General features: G+C 35.4%; 2 protein-coding genes across 4 annotated transcripts; both read right to left on the minus strand.

Moving 5' to 3' along the window:
• Nucleotides 1-2,100: 2,100 nt before the first annotated feature.
• LOC142643280 (cationic amino acid transporter 5) lies at nucleotides 2,101-4,528 on the minus strand. Its single transcript, XM_075817827.1, has one exon. The coding sequence runs from the start codon at nucleotides 3,916-3,918 to the stop codon at nucleotides 2,155-2,157; it is 1,764 nt and encodes a 587-aa protein (XP_075673942.1). The 5' UTR covers nucleotides 3,919-4,528; the 3' UTR covers nucleotides 2,101-2,154.
• Nucleotides 4,529-4,882: 354 nt separating this feature from the next.
• Nucleotides 4,883-14,060, minus strand: LOC142643282 (uncharacterized). Of its 3 annotated transcripts, none has more exons than XM_075817829.1 (11): nucleotides 13,930-14,060; nucleotides 10,104-10,218; nucleotides 9,935-9,991; nucleotides 9,779-9,841; nucleotides 9,601-9,669; nucleotides 9,361-9,453; nucleotides 7,465-7,569; nucleotides 7,298-7,375; nucleotides 6,671-6,799; nucleotides 5,675-5,780; nucleotides 4,883-5,443 (listed from the first exon to the last, which is right to left on the minus strand). In XM_075817829.1, the coding sequence occupies exons 2-11, from the start codon at nucleotides 10,209-10,211 to the stop codon at nucleotides 5,253-5,255; spliced, it is 999 nt and encodes a 332-aa protein (XP_075673944.1). In that variant the 5' UTR covers nucleotides 10,212-10,218; nucleotides 13,930-14,060; the 3' UTR covers nucleotides 4,883-5,252. The 3 variants fall into 3 exon arrangements, with proteins under 3 accessions (XP_075673944.1, XP_075673945.1, XP_075673943.1); XM_075817830.1 differs by lacking the exon at nucleotides 13,930-14,060 and adding an exon at nucleotides 10,628-10,836 and having other exon boundaries at nucleotides 9,601-9,653; XM_075817828.1 differs by lacking the exon at nucleotides 13,930-14,060 and adding an exon at nucleotides 10,628-10,836.
• Nucleotides 14,061-15,322: the final 1,262 nt, after the last annotated feature.

Here is a 15,322-nt window from a genome sequence, read left to right on the forward strand (position 1 = left end):
TCGGGAGGGTATGCTACTTTAGAAAGAAAAGTCTTTCCTTTTGATTTTTCTTCCCTTTAGACCGCTTGTTTTCCTCATTAGTCATGATTGTCCGCGGTTGTTTTCGCCCCAGATTTTCTACAAGCTTGATTCGGCCAAGCTCAATTTTTATGTGGGCCCAATTCATATATTATAATTTATCTTTTTCTTTGTATTATGATCTAAGCCAAGGTAACATAACTAATAAGGGGAATTTGAGAGACTGATATTTGGAGGGATGAATTGATTCTTTTTGAACCTTTTGCATGAGTCTAAGCTATGCGTGCTACTAAATAAGTTAGGGACACTTACAGCACCTAAAGCTCATGTAAATGGTAAAGTATTCGAAATTTTCACCCAAATAGGGACCTATAGTTCTTGTTATACGTGACAGAAGTTTCAAATACCCTATTTTAGACCCCTAAAACTAAGCTAGCTCCTTGGCCAACTTTTGATGCGTTCTGCCACAAAGGGCAACACCCTTAGGGGTTGAGAATACTTGAATTAGCTGGGAATGTGTAGCCAATTCAAATTTTCTCAATGAGTTTCCTCATCCATGACTAAAGCAACTCCTCCATTTACGTAAGCTAAAGTATATCTAAGATTTTGCACTTGTTTAACAACATAGGGGTCAATAGGTTCATTCCATATACCAAAACCAGTCCCTAAGGACATCCTAAGCTAGATTTACGACGCCCCAATCAGATCAAAAACAAAAGAGCCATGTTTTGCCTCTAAAATCTTGTACTACCATGAAGGAGAAACACAATTTTGAGGCCTAAGGATGAAAATAGCGGTATCAAGGAGTCTTTTTTCTCTAACTCACCACCTTTCTCAAATTCCTTTTTTGTTGTAAGTGAAGCTATTTCAAAACTAGTGTACTACGCATATTTTCTATCTCTTTGTTGCTTTGCACTTTGACTTGTGATGTACCACTGGCTGCTATTTATTAAAGACTGGAATTTTGGGTTTCAGTCTCTCAATTTAATCACACATTTAAGAATCCAAGAGGAATTTGGAGTTTATTCTAGCAATTAGGCCCTTACACTAAAACGTCTCCGACATTTTAGAGACTCCACAAAGGAGTCAAAACAGCTAAAACAAGATAAATCATGCCTCCAAAGTTGAAGAATCAACAAATATGTGGTGTTTCTTCAGCCAGCTCATTCTGTACCCATCCTAACCCATTCCAATCTGGACCATAAGAGTGAGAAAACCATAGGAGAGTAGGTTGAGATTCAGGAGAGCAAGAAGATCATTGTTCCTTTAAGAGAGAGAAAACTCATTCATTCCGTAAGAGAATCCATTGTTTTCTTTTCACTTTCCCTCTCACTATGTTCATATCTTGAGAGAAGATTTTCCAAGCAATCCATATTACCTTCCAAGTGATATCGTTTGAGTGATTGGTGCTAGAAATCTTAGGAGAAGCTACACCCCAAATCCATGAGGCCTTGGTGACTTACCGTTGGTCACTTAATGTATAGACTCCTATACAAAGTGAAGAAAAGATTCTAAGAAGTCGGTTGTTGTTGGAGCTTGGAGGGCTCAAATTCTAGGGGAGGTTTAGGCTTAGAGGTAATTTGTTTAGGGGTCCGTTTCTAATTAAGGTTCCCCTGAATTTTATTAGGTTGCAAAGGATGTTGAGCTGTGATATTTTTTCTTTGATCTCACTTATTCATGGGGGGAAAAAGAATATGCACTCCAACTGGATAAAATAGACAGCTCTAGATGATGAAAATTGTAAGCAATTAAAAAGAGAGACATTTTATAGAAAGTAAAATTAAGCATAGGACTAACCTTAGCCTCTCTACTAATTCAAGGATGCTAATCAGGAGCAGTAGGCCTAATCAGAAATTTTCTGCATAGATATTATGTAATTCATTTTATTTTAATCAATAAACCACAAATATTCATGTATAGAATAAACTTGAGTGACTTTGATATTCATTAGTAATGCTTCTTCCTTTCAGTGTATTGCTATGTAGATATATTTGTTTAAACATTTTTACATTGGGAATAACTCTATCTGGACTTCAGATTACCAATTTCAGACACTTGTAGCATCCTAATATGGAACACAAGTAGGAAGGAAATCTTATTGGGGATTGACAAACTGAAAGGTAAAGTACAATGATCTTAAGGCCCTACATTTTGCTTGATGTTATCATCATCAACTTTCATAGATTTCAGCTTATCTTGCTGATGGGCCATATCATAAGTTGCATGGAGACCAAAGAATACATAGTATAGTAGCATTACAATGCTACATATTCCGAACCTGATAAATGACTTAGAACCCAAAGATCCCATGAGAAAGAGATTTGCTGCAATTGACAATGATGGAAACCAAGGAACAAGTGGAACCCCCCAAACTTTTGGAGTCCTTTGTTGAGGCACAAACAATGAAATTCCTGCAGTACCCAAGAACCAAATAGGAACAGTAATGGTGTATCCAACCCAACCATTAGGCGTTAGTCCCCAATAAGCTGCAGTTGCCATTGAGGAAGCAATAATCATTAGTATGAAGATAACTAGCTTTATAAGGTTAACTTTCGAAGTGATTTCTTTGACATAATATCTCCTCACAAGAAGTGCAACAGCCATCATCATAAAGACAAAGAGTGTGCTTACAGATAACAGGCCTGCCAAGACATCCAAACTTGAAAAGAGAGCAATACAAGCAGCTAAAATGGTAATCAATAATGTAGCATTTATCGGAGTTCCTGTCTTTGGATGGACAAGAGCAAACCATGGCGGAATCATGTGTGCTCTTGCAATGTGAGTAACATATCGTGGCTGTCCTAATGCTCCTACCAAAAGAACAGTGGTCATTCCCTTTAGAGCACCAAGAGCTACCAAGTACTTAGCCCATTTCATTCCCACACTCTGAAATGCTACAGAGTATGCTGCATTCCGGTCTATGTCTGTGTATTTCTGCATCATAGCTAATGCAAGTGCCATCAAGCAATATATCACTGTGATGATTGACATTGATCCAAGCAATCCAAGTGGTATGTCTCTGGCTGGATCTTTGGTTTCTTCAGCCATGGTAGCGATATTGTCAAAACCACCATAAGCAAAGTAGACAATTGCAGCAGCTTGAAAAATTCCTTTAGCTCCAAAAGGCAAAAAGGGTGTCAAATTAGAGGTTTTAGCATGAGCAAATCCTGCAACTATCACAAATACAATTACTACAGTGTTAATTGCAGATGCTATCCAATTGAAGTAAGAGGTTTTCCTTGTGCTGATCATTGCAATTGTTGCAGAAATTGCCAAAACAGCAACAGCAATTGGGTCCAGGAGATTATAACCATCGGTGAGGCTCGTGTGAATGCGCAATGATTCAGGTTGGCGATTTAGTAGAGTGGCGAAGTAAGAAGTCCATGATCTAGCAACAGCTGCAGTTCCAACAATGCTTTCAAGAAGTATGTTTCCAGCTGTTATGAAAGCTGCGAAGTCACCTAATTCAATCCTTAAGTATGCAAATGACCCTCCTGCTACTGGAATTTCAACTGCAAATTCAGTGTAGCAAAAAACAGACAACATTGCTGAAACACCGGAAGCAACATAGGACAAAACAATTGCTGGTCCAGCATGGTCATGAGCCTCTTGGCCAGTAAGCACAAAGATGCCAGCTCCAATGACTGAGCCAAATCCAAACCAGGTGAGATCCCACCAAGTAAGACATCGTTTCATATCATTTTCGCTTTGTTTTCGAAGCTCTTCAATCTCCTCGGCATCATTTGATCGGCTGATGAGACGGTCCTTGAATCGATGATGTGCTTGTGATAGTGCAAATCTATAGGTGCCCCAGTTTTGGAAGGATTCTTCTGGGAAGAAATCCTGTTTTTTCCATCTCCAATAACTTCTAGGTTGAACATTATCACCCACTTCTCCCATGGAACCCAATTTAATGTTTGCCCTATATTGTTTACCAATACTAAAGTGTAGGGTTGGTGCTATTATATAAGCTTTCAATTAATGTCTCACCAAGTGTGGTTTTATTTGCGAGGAAAGAACTCTGCTATAGCTCTTTCTTCAATAATTGATGATGAATCCAAGGTTGTGCTGCCCCACGTGGAATGGTAGAGTTGAAATTGAGGATCCTGAGTCCTGACATCTTGTTTTCTATATTGTGGTGGGTACTGAAGTTAAAGGGTTGAGACAAAGAGTCAGCACATAAGATGCGCATCTTTTGGAAAAAACTTGTCCTTTCGATAAGAGGATACAAAGATTCGATCTGTTTCTCCTCAAATCAAGTAGAAAGCAACAGGGGAGTCAAATTTAAAATATGAAGCAGGCACAAACCCCTAATGGGTATTGGAGTTTAAGTATCTCTTATTAGACTAGAATAATCAATTGATCAAAAGGTCCCCCACATAAAAAGAGATAACATAAAAGGTAACATTTGTGACCTGTTGCGTGTGGGGCTCTCACGCTATTCATAACCAAGAAAGCCTTATCCATCACAAGAAAACTCTGCTGCGGACACCCACTTGCTTGTTGATAAGTCAAGGCTCAAGAGCGAAGACCGCCGGGGGGGGGGGGGGTGGGTTTGGGTAACATCAGAATGGGGCCCTTGCAAAGATTTAACCCAGTAAAATTCAAAGATGATTTTATTTGTTTGAATGATTCTATTTGTATGAAACTATGCAGATCAAAGTCATGCGCTTCTCCAATAAGAACAGCTTCCCTGCTTGTGAATACATCTTTGCATCCAAACAAATCAACCTAGCAAACCTTTATTTCAATGCTCTATGGTATAATGACAAGAATAAAAAGAGTTGGTGGTGTTAGTAGAAAAAGAAAATGTCAAGGTGACTCTGTCAGTGAACAGAGTGAAATACAAACAAAGAAAGCATCATTTAACAATGACAAAACTGAATTATTACTTCCTTGATTGATTTTGGAGAAAATTCAAATACCATAAATGTCAATACAAAACTTGCTTTTTCCACCAACCAGAAAATATTCTTGTTATCCAATCTCAGGATTCGTATAACATTTATAGACCTCTTATTTTGCAAACAAGTTGATCAGCAATCCAAGCGAGACCATGTGGAGTGTTGGTGTATGATCTCAGGCTGACAGTGACCAAAACGTCATCCTTCATCATAACTCTCATGTCAAGCCCAGGGACCCAAAGGATTAGGTTTGAGTGTAACTCAGGTTTAGCCTAAACTAGTACATTGTTGCAAACTGTGTTTTAAAAAAATAAAAATGGGTATAAAGTATCATCTCCAGGATTTCCAAGCCTTGCACATTTTGTTAGAAAGATATCTAACAGCAGTAACAGCACCAACTGTCAGTAGACTGGAGACAGCCTGCCTTGTACTTGAAACCATGACTGTTCGCCTCAGAACCTTTTGCATGCATTTTGCAGCCTCTTCTCTTGAGCCAATCAAAACCTCACTTATGATTCGACCTTCAAGTTTATTGTTAAAAAAATGTTACTATCAATTCAACATTGGCATTAGTTAAAACTATTGTCTAATTAAGTCTAGCATGGTGATACAATTGCCTGTCACCGGACATCCAGAAGTACGCTTCAAAATGAATTGTCAAAATCAAGTTTTTCCAACTACAATTGAGTGCACAAAGTTGGGATGGGTGCAGATGTCTAGTAAAAACACAACAGACAAGTTGAAGTTCATACCAGATTCAGTAAGCTTCTTCTTCTCTCCTAGCTTCATTCCCATTTGGCTTCTGACCATTGGAGGAAGAGAATTAACAAGAGAGCGAGCTACTGATAAGCCACAATCCTGTTATAAGAGGTAAAAAAGTATTTTGATTTCTTTTTTATAAGTAAAAATAATTTTATTCAAAAGAGGAGATAGTTCAAATACACAATGTTTATTTAAACTTTGGAACCAACTTGGAAATAACAATGTCTTGATAAATTTTTTATCTTTTGCTTTTTATTAAACGAAAATCCTAATGATAAATGAATTCTAGAAGAACAAGACATTTACTTTAGGAATTTGACATTGAGCTGAAGAAAAAAAAATATCAAGACTTTCAGAAAAAATAAGCATCTTCCAGAAGCTCAAAACTAGTAAATAGTAATAAATCATTAAGTATGCCATCAAGCAGTTTCTGACAACCCGAACTTTATACAAGGAAGTACAGATTTTACCATCTGCTCAAATTTAAACTGCTTCATAGAGAAGATGAAAGGCAGAAAAATCATAAACTCCAAGTATCATAGTTCCAATAGTATGAGCTTTGCAGAATGAAAAAACCTGATTTAAATATTAAAGTAAATGGTATCTAAACACATATTCAACTGATTCTTATGTCAGTATTGCTTGCCTTGCAGAAAGAAAAACCTGATTTATTTATTTAAAGTAAATGTAATCTAAACAAATATTCAACTAATTCTTAAATCAGTATTGCTTGCCTGATGATGACTACATCAAATAAAGGAAGTAGAAATTTTTATGCTAACCTATACAAGTATTCTTCATGGATTAGTTTAAGGCCACGTACATATTTGATTCACTAACAGAAGATGAGGTTAGAATGTTGCGGTCTTTCACCATTTGAGCAACAGTTCATTGGCTAGAAAGTTGAGGTCTTTCTAGAATAGAACATAGAAACTGAAGACATATTGAATCAGCTTTGATTTGAGAGCTCGAGGATCTAAACAAACCTGAGAAATATTTTTTTGGTGACTTCCAGATGATGCAAGTCTCAGAAACTCTTTAGCCTCATACTCTTCAAGAAATGGCTTATACTTTAACTGGAATAAATCAAACTGCCCTTGTACAATCTTCTTCACCTGGGGAAGGTTATATGAAAGAACAATTGAACTTTTGTAAAAGCAATATATGTTCAGCAATTGGTCCTCTTTCGTCAATGAAATGTCATAACAGATGTAACTTTCAGTAATATCTCCAATATAAAAATAGAGAATAAAAAGGACATCCAATAAGCAGTTGCAACAGCAAATCATGTAATGAAGTGGAGATAAACTACTAGAGCTTAAGAAATCTTCCAGTAATTAGATTTGAGTAATATGCCTTCCACAGGCAAATCTTGGTTGTATATGCCATATTGGGGCAGAGCTAATTGCAAATTGTAGTCCATAAATTTAGCCAATTGCTAATTGCTAAATATGTCTTACAAATCAGAGCAACATATAATTAAATTAATTTCAATAGATCCATCAGTTTATGTACAAAGTGTATGTACCAGGCAAGCATTACTATTAAGTGTGTTAATGACATAAAAGGCTCAAAGTCATTTCCCTATAGAGATTTGAGCTGTCAAGCTTTACCTTATTTCTGTCCTCTGCAAAAAGCATACGCAAATCACCCATATATGAGAGGCTGCATATTTTGGCATACAGATCTTCCTGCATGAACATATAATTACTAGTGAATCTAATTAATCTAATAATTCTAACAATGATCAAGCATTGCTGTATTAGAGAATAAAGCAAACCTCAGTGAATTTCGGTGGCAAAAGGAGGAGGGCCGCAGAAATTGCAGCCCTCAAATTAGCAGAGTTTACATTTTCTATATCCAGATTATCCACAAGTATCTGAACCTGTATGAAAATTTTGAAACTTCCTTGAGAATTGAGATTAAGTAACAAAGAAAAACGAAGAAGTGACCATGTTAATGGTCACAAGTCACAAATACAGGAAAACACAAAGCAGAGAAGGTTTGAGATAGCTATTAGCAAGCAAAGTTTGAGTAGCAGAAACATTACAGTAAATAAGCAGAAGAACAAACAATCCAACTAATTTGATCATACTATAAACAATAAATTAGTCAATATCTATACATTTTCATATTTTATGTAAAATAATATATTTTTGCTTTCCATCTCCACTGTTATAAACTCTAAATGCATAAGAGAAAGGGGGAGGAGCAAAAAAAATACCCATTCCTTTCTATTCCATTCCTTTTCTTTACAAACTCCCAAACATAGCATAATGCATTGATTTGCCTTTCCTATTGGTTACTAGAAAACCTTGAAAATTATAAAGCAATGGATAAATATTCATTGATTTTCACCATGACTTTTTAAGATAAGCATTTAAATTTAAAGCAGCGTTAGGTATGGTTTGAGAAGTAATTAACTCCCCCACACTTCTTACTGTCCAAAATTCACAATCACTAGGCAGATTTGATTAAACATATAATTGTCATTTCATGTCTCTGCCAAAAATCACAATGAAGTTCATTTAGAACATTGTGAAGATTAGTGTTAGAAACAGAAAACCACATTGTCTCAATATTTCAGTGTTTTAAAAACCTGATTAGATAAAAGCTCATATTATTTTCTTAAATTTTATTTGTTAAAAGTTGGAAACAAATGACTGAAACATCAAAACCATAATTGTTTTTGGCCCACTATGACATATGAATGCACCAAAAAATTTCAACAGGTGGACCAACCCTATATGAAACTTTAATTTCAATTCATTACTTTTTTAATACATTAAGTTTGTCCAAGGCAAGACCATACATCCATTGCCCGTCATCCACTTATTAGTCCATATTACTTGACCAGTAGTCAGCCTCAATTTTCTAAGAATAATGTGAATAAGAATATTAGTGATCTATGAAGAGGAAGACCAGTGTTCTGGGCCTTACAATGATTTGTTGAGTAAGAGAAAACCTCTTTCAAGCAACCGCACTATACCAGGGCATGGGGTATTGCTGCAGCAGTGGCAAAAAGAAATTTCTTATCGGTAGAAGTGGATCTATTTGATGTAATCCTAGCCAAGGGAGGGCAGGGTTTTGCAAGGACTTTCATAAGAAAATATAGCAACTCAAACAGTTCTGCAAAGTTTGTAAAGTTAACAATCAATTTGCTAGCAAGTAAAATTATTTTTACTAAAAAGGGCTTGTAGTAAAAACAAACTAATGAAGTATTCAATGAAAAAGAACAAGCATGATCGGTGCAAAAAAATTCTCAGATACTGAAACTATTACAATTTATTCTTGGTTCAGAAAAAATTAATTTCGCATTTTGTGTTGTGTTCTCAAAATATGGCATATAATGACTGGAATTAATTATCCAATGAAAAGGAAAAAGCATGATCAGTGCAAAAGAACTCTCAAACACTAGACCCTTAACAAATCGTTCTTACTTCTTCTGATAAAATTGAGATCACATTTTTTGATCTGTTCTCAAAGAAAAGTAGATAACATGCATTGGCACAATGGTAGCAGAAATGGATACAATATACAGACACATCATAAAAACATTTGGTAGAAAATTTCCTTTCGGCAATATTTTTTTTTTTCTTTTTGGTACTCTTCCCAGGCGAAGAAGTGTAGACACATAAGAATAAATGTTCTTAAAGCACTAATAGGGAGGACATACTGGTTTTTGTAAACGACCACTCAAGTAGAACCTCTCCCAATTCAGTACGTCTTGAACCAAATCATGCATCCGAACAACCCCATATTTGAACATCTGTTGGAATTTATAAATGTGAACATTACATGCCAAATCAGGACATAGAACAAAATATTAATGCAACATAAAATTCTAACTTGTGGAGTAAAAGTTCACACAAAGTCACAGACACAGCTGATGAGCTTAAGCATCAAATGTTCATACCTTATCATTCCAAGTAACAAAAGGATTAAAGTGGACCCCTACCCCAATTTCATCTGCAATTTCAGTAATCTTACGCATCGAAGAAATATATAGCATCAGATATAACAAAAACAAAACAAGACACGAACAAAATGAGGCATATTGATTTTTTTGGAAAACAAGAAAGAGAGAGCCATACCAGTTTTGCCCCACCAAGGTGTGCCATCCATGAAGCATAGTGATTTTTGTTCATTTTTAGATTCTTGGTTGCAAAATGAGCAAAATTAAATTCCTATCAGAATTTATAACATTCTCCACATGGGAATTTCAAAAAAGGGATCAATTCAAAACCTACCTGAGAATGCCATTGCTCGGGATTTGATACACCAAGAATGTAATCTACCATAGTTGACTACAATGCCATTATTCAATTTCAAAGCAAAATTTTTATTTAAAAAAATGCTTAAACTTGTAAAGTGTAATATTAATAAGGGAAAAAGAACAATAAATAAATAAAATGAAACCTTTTCACGATTATTTGGATGTAGAGCTGACCCATAGACACAGCAGAAGTCTACAGGAGGAAGAACTTTCAGAAAACCTTGAAGCTCAGCTCTGTCCCCGGTTTCCATAATAACACTAGCAATCACATAAAAAAATTAAGCAAGTAAGCACTAACCAGCCCATCTGAATGGAGTTATGCACACTAAAGTGAAAGCTTTAAGTGGGTTTCTCGTTACAAACAATTATGCATTTATAAAACAAAGTAACATACACAACAAAACACATGCACAAAAGCACATTATAATGCATATTTCATAGAGGAATTTCACCAAACAGGTGAACTGCAACTGAAAAGCATGTAAAGCATTGTAGCAAATAGAAAGCCAACGGAGCAAATTTTATTTAAAATTGCTAATAAATAGAAACCCAGCAGGTCAAACAAAATGCATTCATATATTATAGCCTGTACATAAAATTTATGCTAATAAACAACATCAATATACGCTTATGCAACATGCACAGAGTTCACAAACCAAACTCCTACATCAATATGCGCTTAGCTTTTCAAGTTGAACGGGGCTGGGCGTCTGGCATGAATCAATCAATCTGGTCGCAGCAGTCACCACCGCGGCGCTCAGGCGTTCACTGAAGGTGCCCACCCATCACAGCTGGTCGCCGCCTCCATCTTTCTTAATGTTTGTGTTGTCTCACTCTGCCCTTTGAAGTTTCAACCGATTCTGTGTTATTTTAGATGAGCCTTCACGTGACTAGCTGCCTAGCATTTAAATGGAATGCTAAAATTTAAAAAATTTACTCTCTATTGTATCTATTTTTAGATTAAAAATCTACTTTTTCTATTTTACACATCTAATTTTACAAAATACTCACATCAGTTTATTTATTCTACCACCTCTTTTAATTAAATAATCAATTTTATCAAATTTTTTATTACTTCCCCCTTTAATACGCGCGCTCTCTCTCTTCCCCATTTTTCTAATTTTTTGCTCTCACTCTCTACCCATCTCTCTACCCATTTCTTCTCAAATCAACTCTCTCGATCATGATCAGATCCGACCAAAAGATCAACTATCTCGATCACGACCAGATCCGACCAAAAGATCAACTCTCTCGATCACAACCAGATCCGACCAGATCAGACCCACAACAAGGCAGCTCCGACACCGCGACCCACGATCCACCACTCTGGCCTTGCTCCTGGGCCGCGCCACGGGGCGTTGCAACCCATCCATGCTGGTGCGGGAGACGGCGGCGCAGTAGCAAGAAGAGCGCAGGGCCAACTGGGGGTACTCGAAGCCCGTGGTGGCTTTGGACATCATGTGGAACGTGGCGTTCATGGTGGTCTCGGTCTCTCCCTAGCTCCGATCCACAAGCACCGATCAAATCCGAGATCTCCTTAGCTCTGATCAGGCAAGACCCACGAGCTTCAATCAAGCAAGACCCACAAACACCTATTGTTCCACCGTTAAGCACTGATCTTTCCAATCAGGCACTAATCTGTCTTTGTCTGTGTGTGTGTGTGTTTTTTTTTTTTTAGCAAGTGTATCTTTGTTGATTTATCTGTGTGGATGTGTTTGTTGAGCACGGACAAGAGAGAGAGAGAGAGAGAAAAGAGCGAATGGGAAAACAATAAAATATTGAATGAACGAGCTACAATAGCCATGTATATTTATACGGTTACTGTAACTCGTGGATGGATTTGCAAAATTTTATACAGTTTTACAATCACTAATGTGGGAGTTTTTTTAACCAAAATGTGCAACATGAAGGATTTTTTTTATAATAGAAGATTATAAAAGAACTGGTATGGATGCTCTTACCACTTTATTTTACAAAACACTCAACAAAATAAAATAATATATTTAGTATCTACTGCCATAAACAACAACCGCCGCCGCTAATATAATAATATAATATAACTTTTAATAACATAAGATAAAAATTTACCTTCTTAGCTATAATGCACGGTCATTTTTGGCTATGCACTATAATGCAACAGCCAAATGATATTACTATAGCTCCATCAATGCACTAAATTTTTGTGCCACTTTTGTTATATTTCATTGCTAAATTTATCATTTTAACTATATGTCTCCACTGTTACAAATGCTCAGCATCAGTAGTGGTAGTACCAAAAATTTAGCAATTTGATATCATAAAAAGCTACTTTTTTTCTATTTTACTATCTTATTTTATAGAATACCTAATATCAATGGTTTTATTTTAGCATTTAACACAATAAAATAAGATTCCTCCCTCCATGTAACTATCATGTAGTTATTCTTTCTTTTTTTCACTTATGCCTCTTTGGCTTTTGTTTTTGTTTTTTGTTTTTTTTTTAATCCATATTAATCTTATTATATTCTAAAAAATTAATTGTTAATTTGTTAAATTTATTAAAGTGATATTTGAGGATTAAAGATTAACATATTAATTGATATATGGACTTATAATTTTAAGATTGTTAATAATTTATATGATTTTGATCTATAACAAACACACACGCATATATATAGACCGGTACCGAAATATCTTGTTCCAATGGACAAATTGTAACAGATTTTAAAACGGTATTCATAATATTAATAATTACCATAATAATCAAACATTATATTTAGAGAAAAAATGAAACAGAGAAAAAACCATATTTTTTAAAACTTTAGCATGCACTAAACAAGTTACTGATTAGTAAATAAATCAATCAAATACCAAAAGAAAATTAAGTATAAAAATTCCATTTTAACCTTAAAGTAATTCTACGATTAGAAACTTTCATTTAAATTTCCATAAACCGTTGAAGCTTATCAAGGCATTAAGTCAATACAAGAAAAAGGTCACTTCATGGATTAGTAATAGTAACTAAAATACACAATTTCAAAAACCAAACCAGGGGTATTTATTTTATATATCATGTTTGAGATTATAATGTATGAGATTAGTAGCCTTAATGAATTTATTGGCATGAACAAAACATGAATAAGACTTATGATTTTTATTTTATTTTTTAAATGGCCAAAATACATAGTTGGCCCCTACCCCCTAAAATTTAGCTAATGAACAATTTTAGTCCTCAAAGTTTAATGTGATCGCTTTTAGTACTAAGAAACTTAAAGCGATCAGGTTTAATTGCTAACGTGTCTAATAGAGAGATGACATGTCAACTTTTAGTTTGGCAATATTATCATTCCGTTAGAGAGAAATGATCAAATATAGTTGTTGTGGATTAAAAGTGATCACTTTAAATATGACTAAAATTGCTAATGGACTAATAGTTGTTGTGGAGGTTGTTGTAATATTGAGATTAGCCTCAATGAAGTTATTGGCATGAGCAATACAAAAATAAGAGTAATGAAAATAAAAAATCATAACCCGTTAAACTATATTAGAAATTAAAAAAAAATTGACCAACACAACATTGCAGAGCATAAAGCAAGCAAGCAACCCATCTGAATAGAGTTAAGCACAACAAATTGATTGCTTGCTCAAAACTTGAAGTGGGTTTCTCATTACAAACAATTATGCATACAATAAACAACTATGACCAACACAACAGTGCAGAGTGTAAGTCAATTAAGCAAGTAAGCACTAACCAACCCATCTGAATGGAGTTATGCACACTAACCGATAAATAGCGAAATCTTTTAGTGGGTTTCTCGTTACAAACAATTATGCATTCATAAAACAAAGTAATGTACACAACAAAACACATGCACAAAAGCAAATAATGCATATTTCATAGAGGAATTCATCAAACAGGTGAACTGCAACTGAAAAGCATGTAAAGAATTGTAACAAATAGAAAGCCAACAGAGCAAATTTAGAGAGCACCTTGAGGCAAGGACTCAACCACTTGCTTGGCGTCTCTTAACCACGCCACCTTGCTCCGTTTGGGCTTTGAGCTCAGGCCTCAGCAATCCTTAGCGGCGGTGATTGTGAGTGGTTCCTTTGGCATAAATTTCTTATTTTTGAGTGGCTTATTTGTGTTTGGACGTAAATTGCTCGGTCGAGTGGTCATTTTGGCATAAATATCTCATTTTTGAGTGGCCTGTTTGTGTTTGGATGTAAATTGCTCAGTCAAGTGGTCCCCTTTGGCATAAATTTCTCATTCTTAAGTGGCCTATTTGTGTTTGGATGTAAATTACCCGCTTAAAGTGGTCTCCCCAACGTTAGGTAGAGTCCTTAAAACTCGAAAACATCCCAGATTTTCTTTAATGTCTATTATGATGTATTTCTTGTTTGCATGATTGCTTGCATGTATGTGTTTCATGAAGGTAGAGTCCTTAAAACTCAAAAAATCTCAATTTTTTTCTTTTATGTGGTTCTTCACACTTCTTGTTGGAAGTACACCAATCAACTTTTTTAGCACGCCCCCATGTTTGCATAATTGCTTGCATGTTTGTGTGTAGTGTGTGTGTGAACTCAAAATTAATTAACTCGCAAAATGTTTGTTTCTTCCGACTTTTAACTATACTTACAATGCAAGCAAAGTTAAAAGAGGGGTATTTGTAGACACTACATTTTGTACCTATTAATAAATTTTGGTCCCAGGCCACAATGATGAGCTTAAAATATGTCAATCAAGGGTAATTAAAGGGTATACAATAGTTTAGAAGTAATCACAACTCAAAAGTGCTCAAATCGCTTTGAAATCAATAATGAAAAATGATCTTTGCTCATTGTTTTGAGCATAACTTTTGATCTACAAAGAATTTTTAAGTGAGGTTTGCTTCATTGGAAAGTAGACATCTTGGGCTTCAATTTGAACACATAATATGCCTAATTTATACTAATATTGAGTAAGTTGTGATCATTTGAAGTTGGGCCAACTAGACAATTTGATTTTTTAGGTTTTAAAACTTCATTTTAAGGGTCCAAAACATCATACTTTGATGTGGGCCGGCCCATAGATCCTTGAGAACGTCCAAAGATCATTAAAAAGCCTCAAAAATCCAAATTTTAACTTATAAGCACTCATCTTATGTCTCCAATCAAAACCCTAGCTAGAGAAAGTTATTTTTTTGCCTCCATCTTTTTTAAAACCCTATTTTCTCTTTTTAAAACTCTAGAGTAACACCTAAGCGCGTTTTTTACAAATGATAGTGACGTTATTACAAGGTGACGGCACATTAAGAAGCTGACGGAAGTTCACCTGTTACATACTGAATGCACGTTAAGAAGCTGACGGCGATACGCTATCCGTCAACTACTGTCATTGACACCC

This window comes from Castanea sativa, chromosome 7, assembly GCF_040712315.1.
Source record: "Castanea sativa cultivar Marrone di Chiusa Pesio chromosome 7, ASM4071231v1".
NCBI lineage: Eukaryota > Viridiplantae > Streptophyta > Magnoliopsida > Fagales > Fagaceae > Castanea > Castanea sativa.

What these genes read in the sequence shown, in the direction of transcription:
- LOC142643280 (XM_075817827.1), bottom strand. Translation starts at nt 3,918, where the DNA reads ATGGGAGAAGTGGGTGATAATGTTCAACCTAGAAGTTATTGGAGATGG.
- LOC142643282 (XM_075817829.1), bottom strand. Translation starts at nt 10,211, where the DNA reads ATGGAAACCGGGGACAGAGCTGAGCTTCAAGGTTTTCTGAAAGTTCTT. An exon ending in ACCTTGGTGGGGCAAAACTG is followed by an intron (nt 9,670 to 9,778) that starts GTATGGCTCTCT and finishes TCGATGCGTAAG; the next exon opens with ATTACTGAAATTGCAGATGA. An exon ending in GTGGTCGTTTACAAAAACCA is followed by an intron (nt 7,570 to 9,360) that starts GTATGTCCTCCC and finishes ATTTTCATACAG; the next exon opens with GTTCAGATACTTGTGGATAA.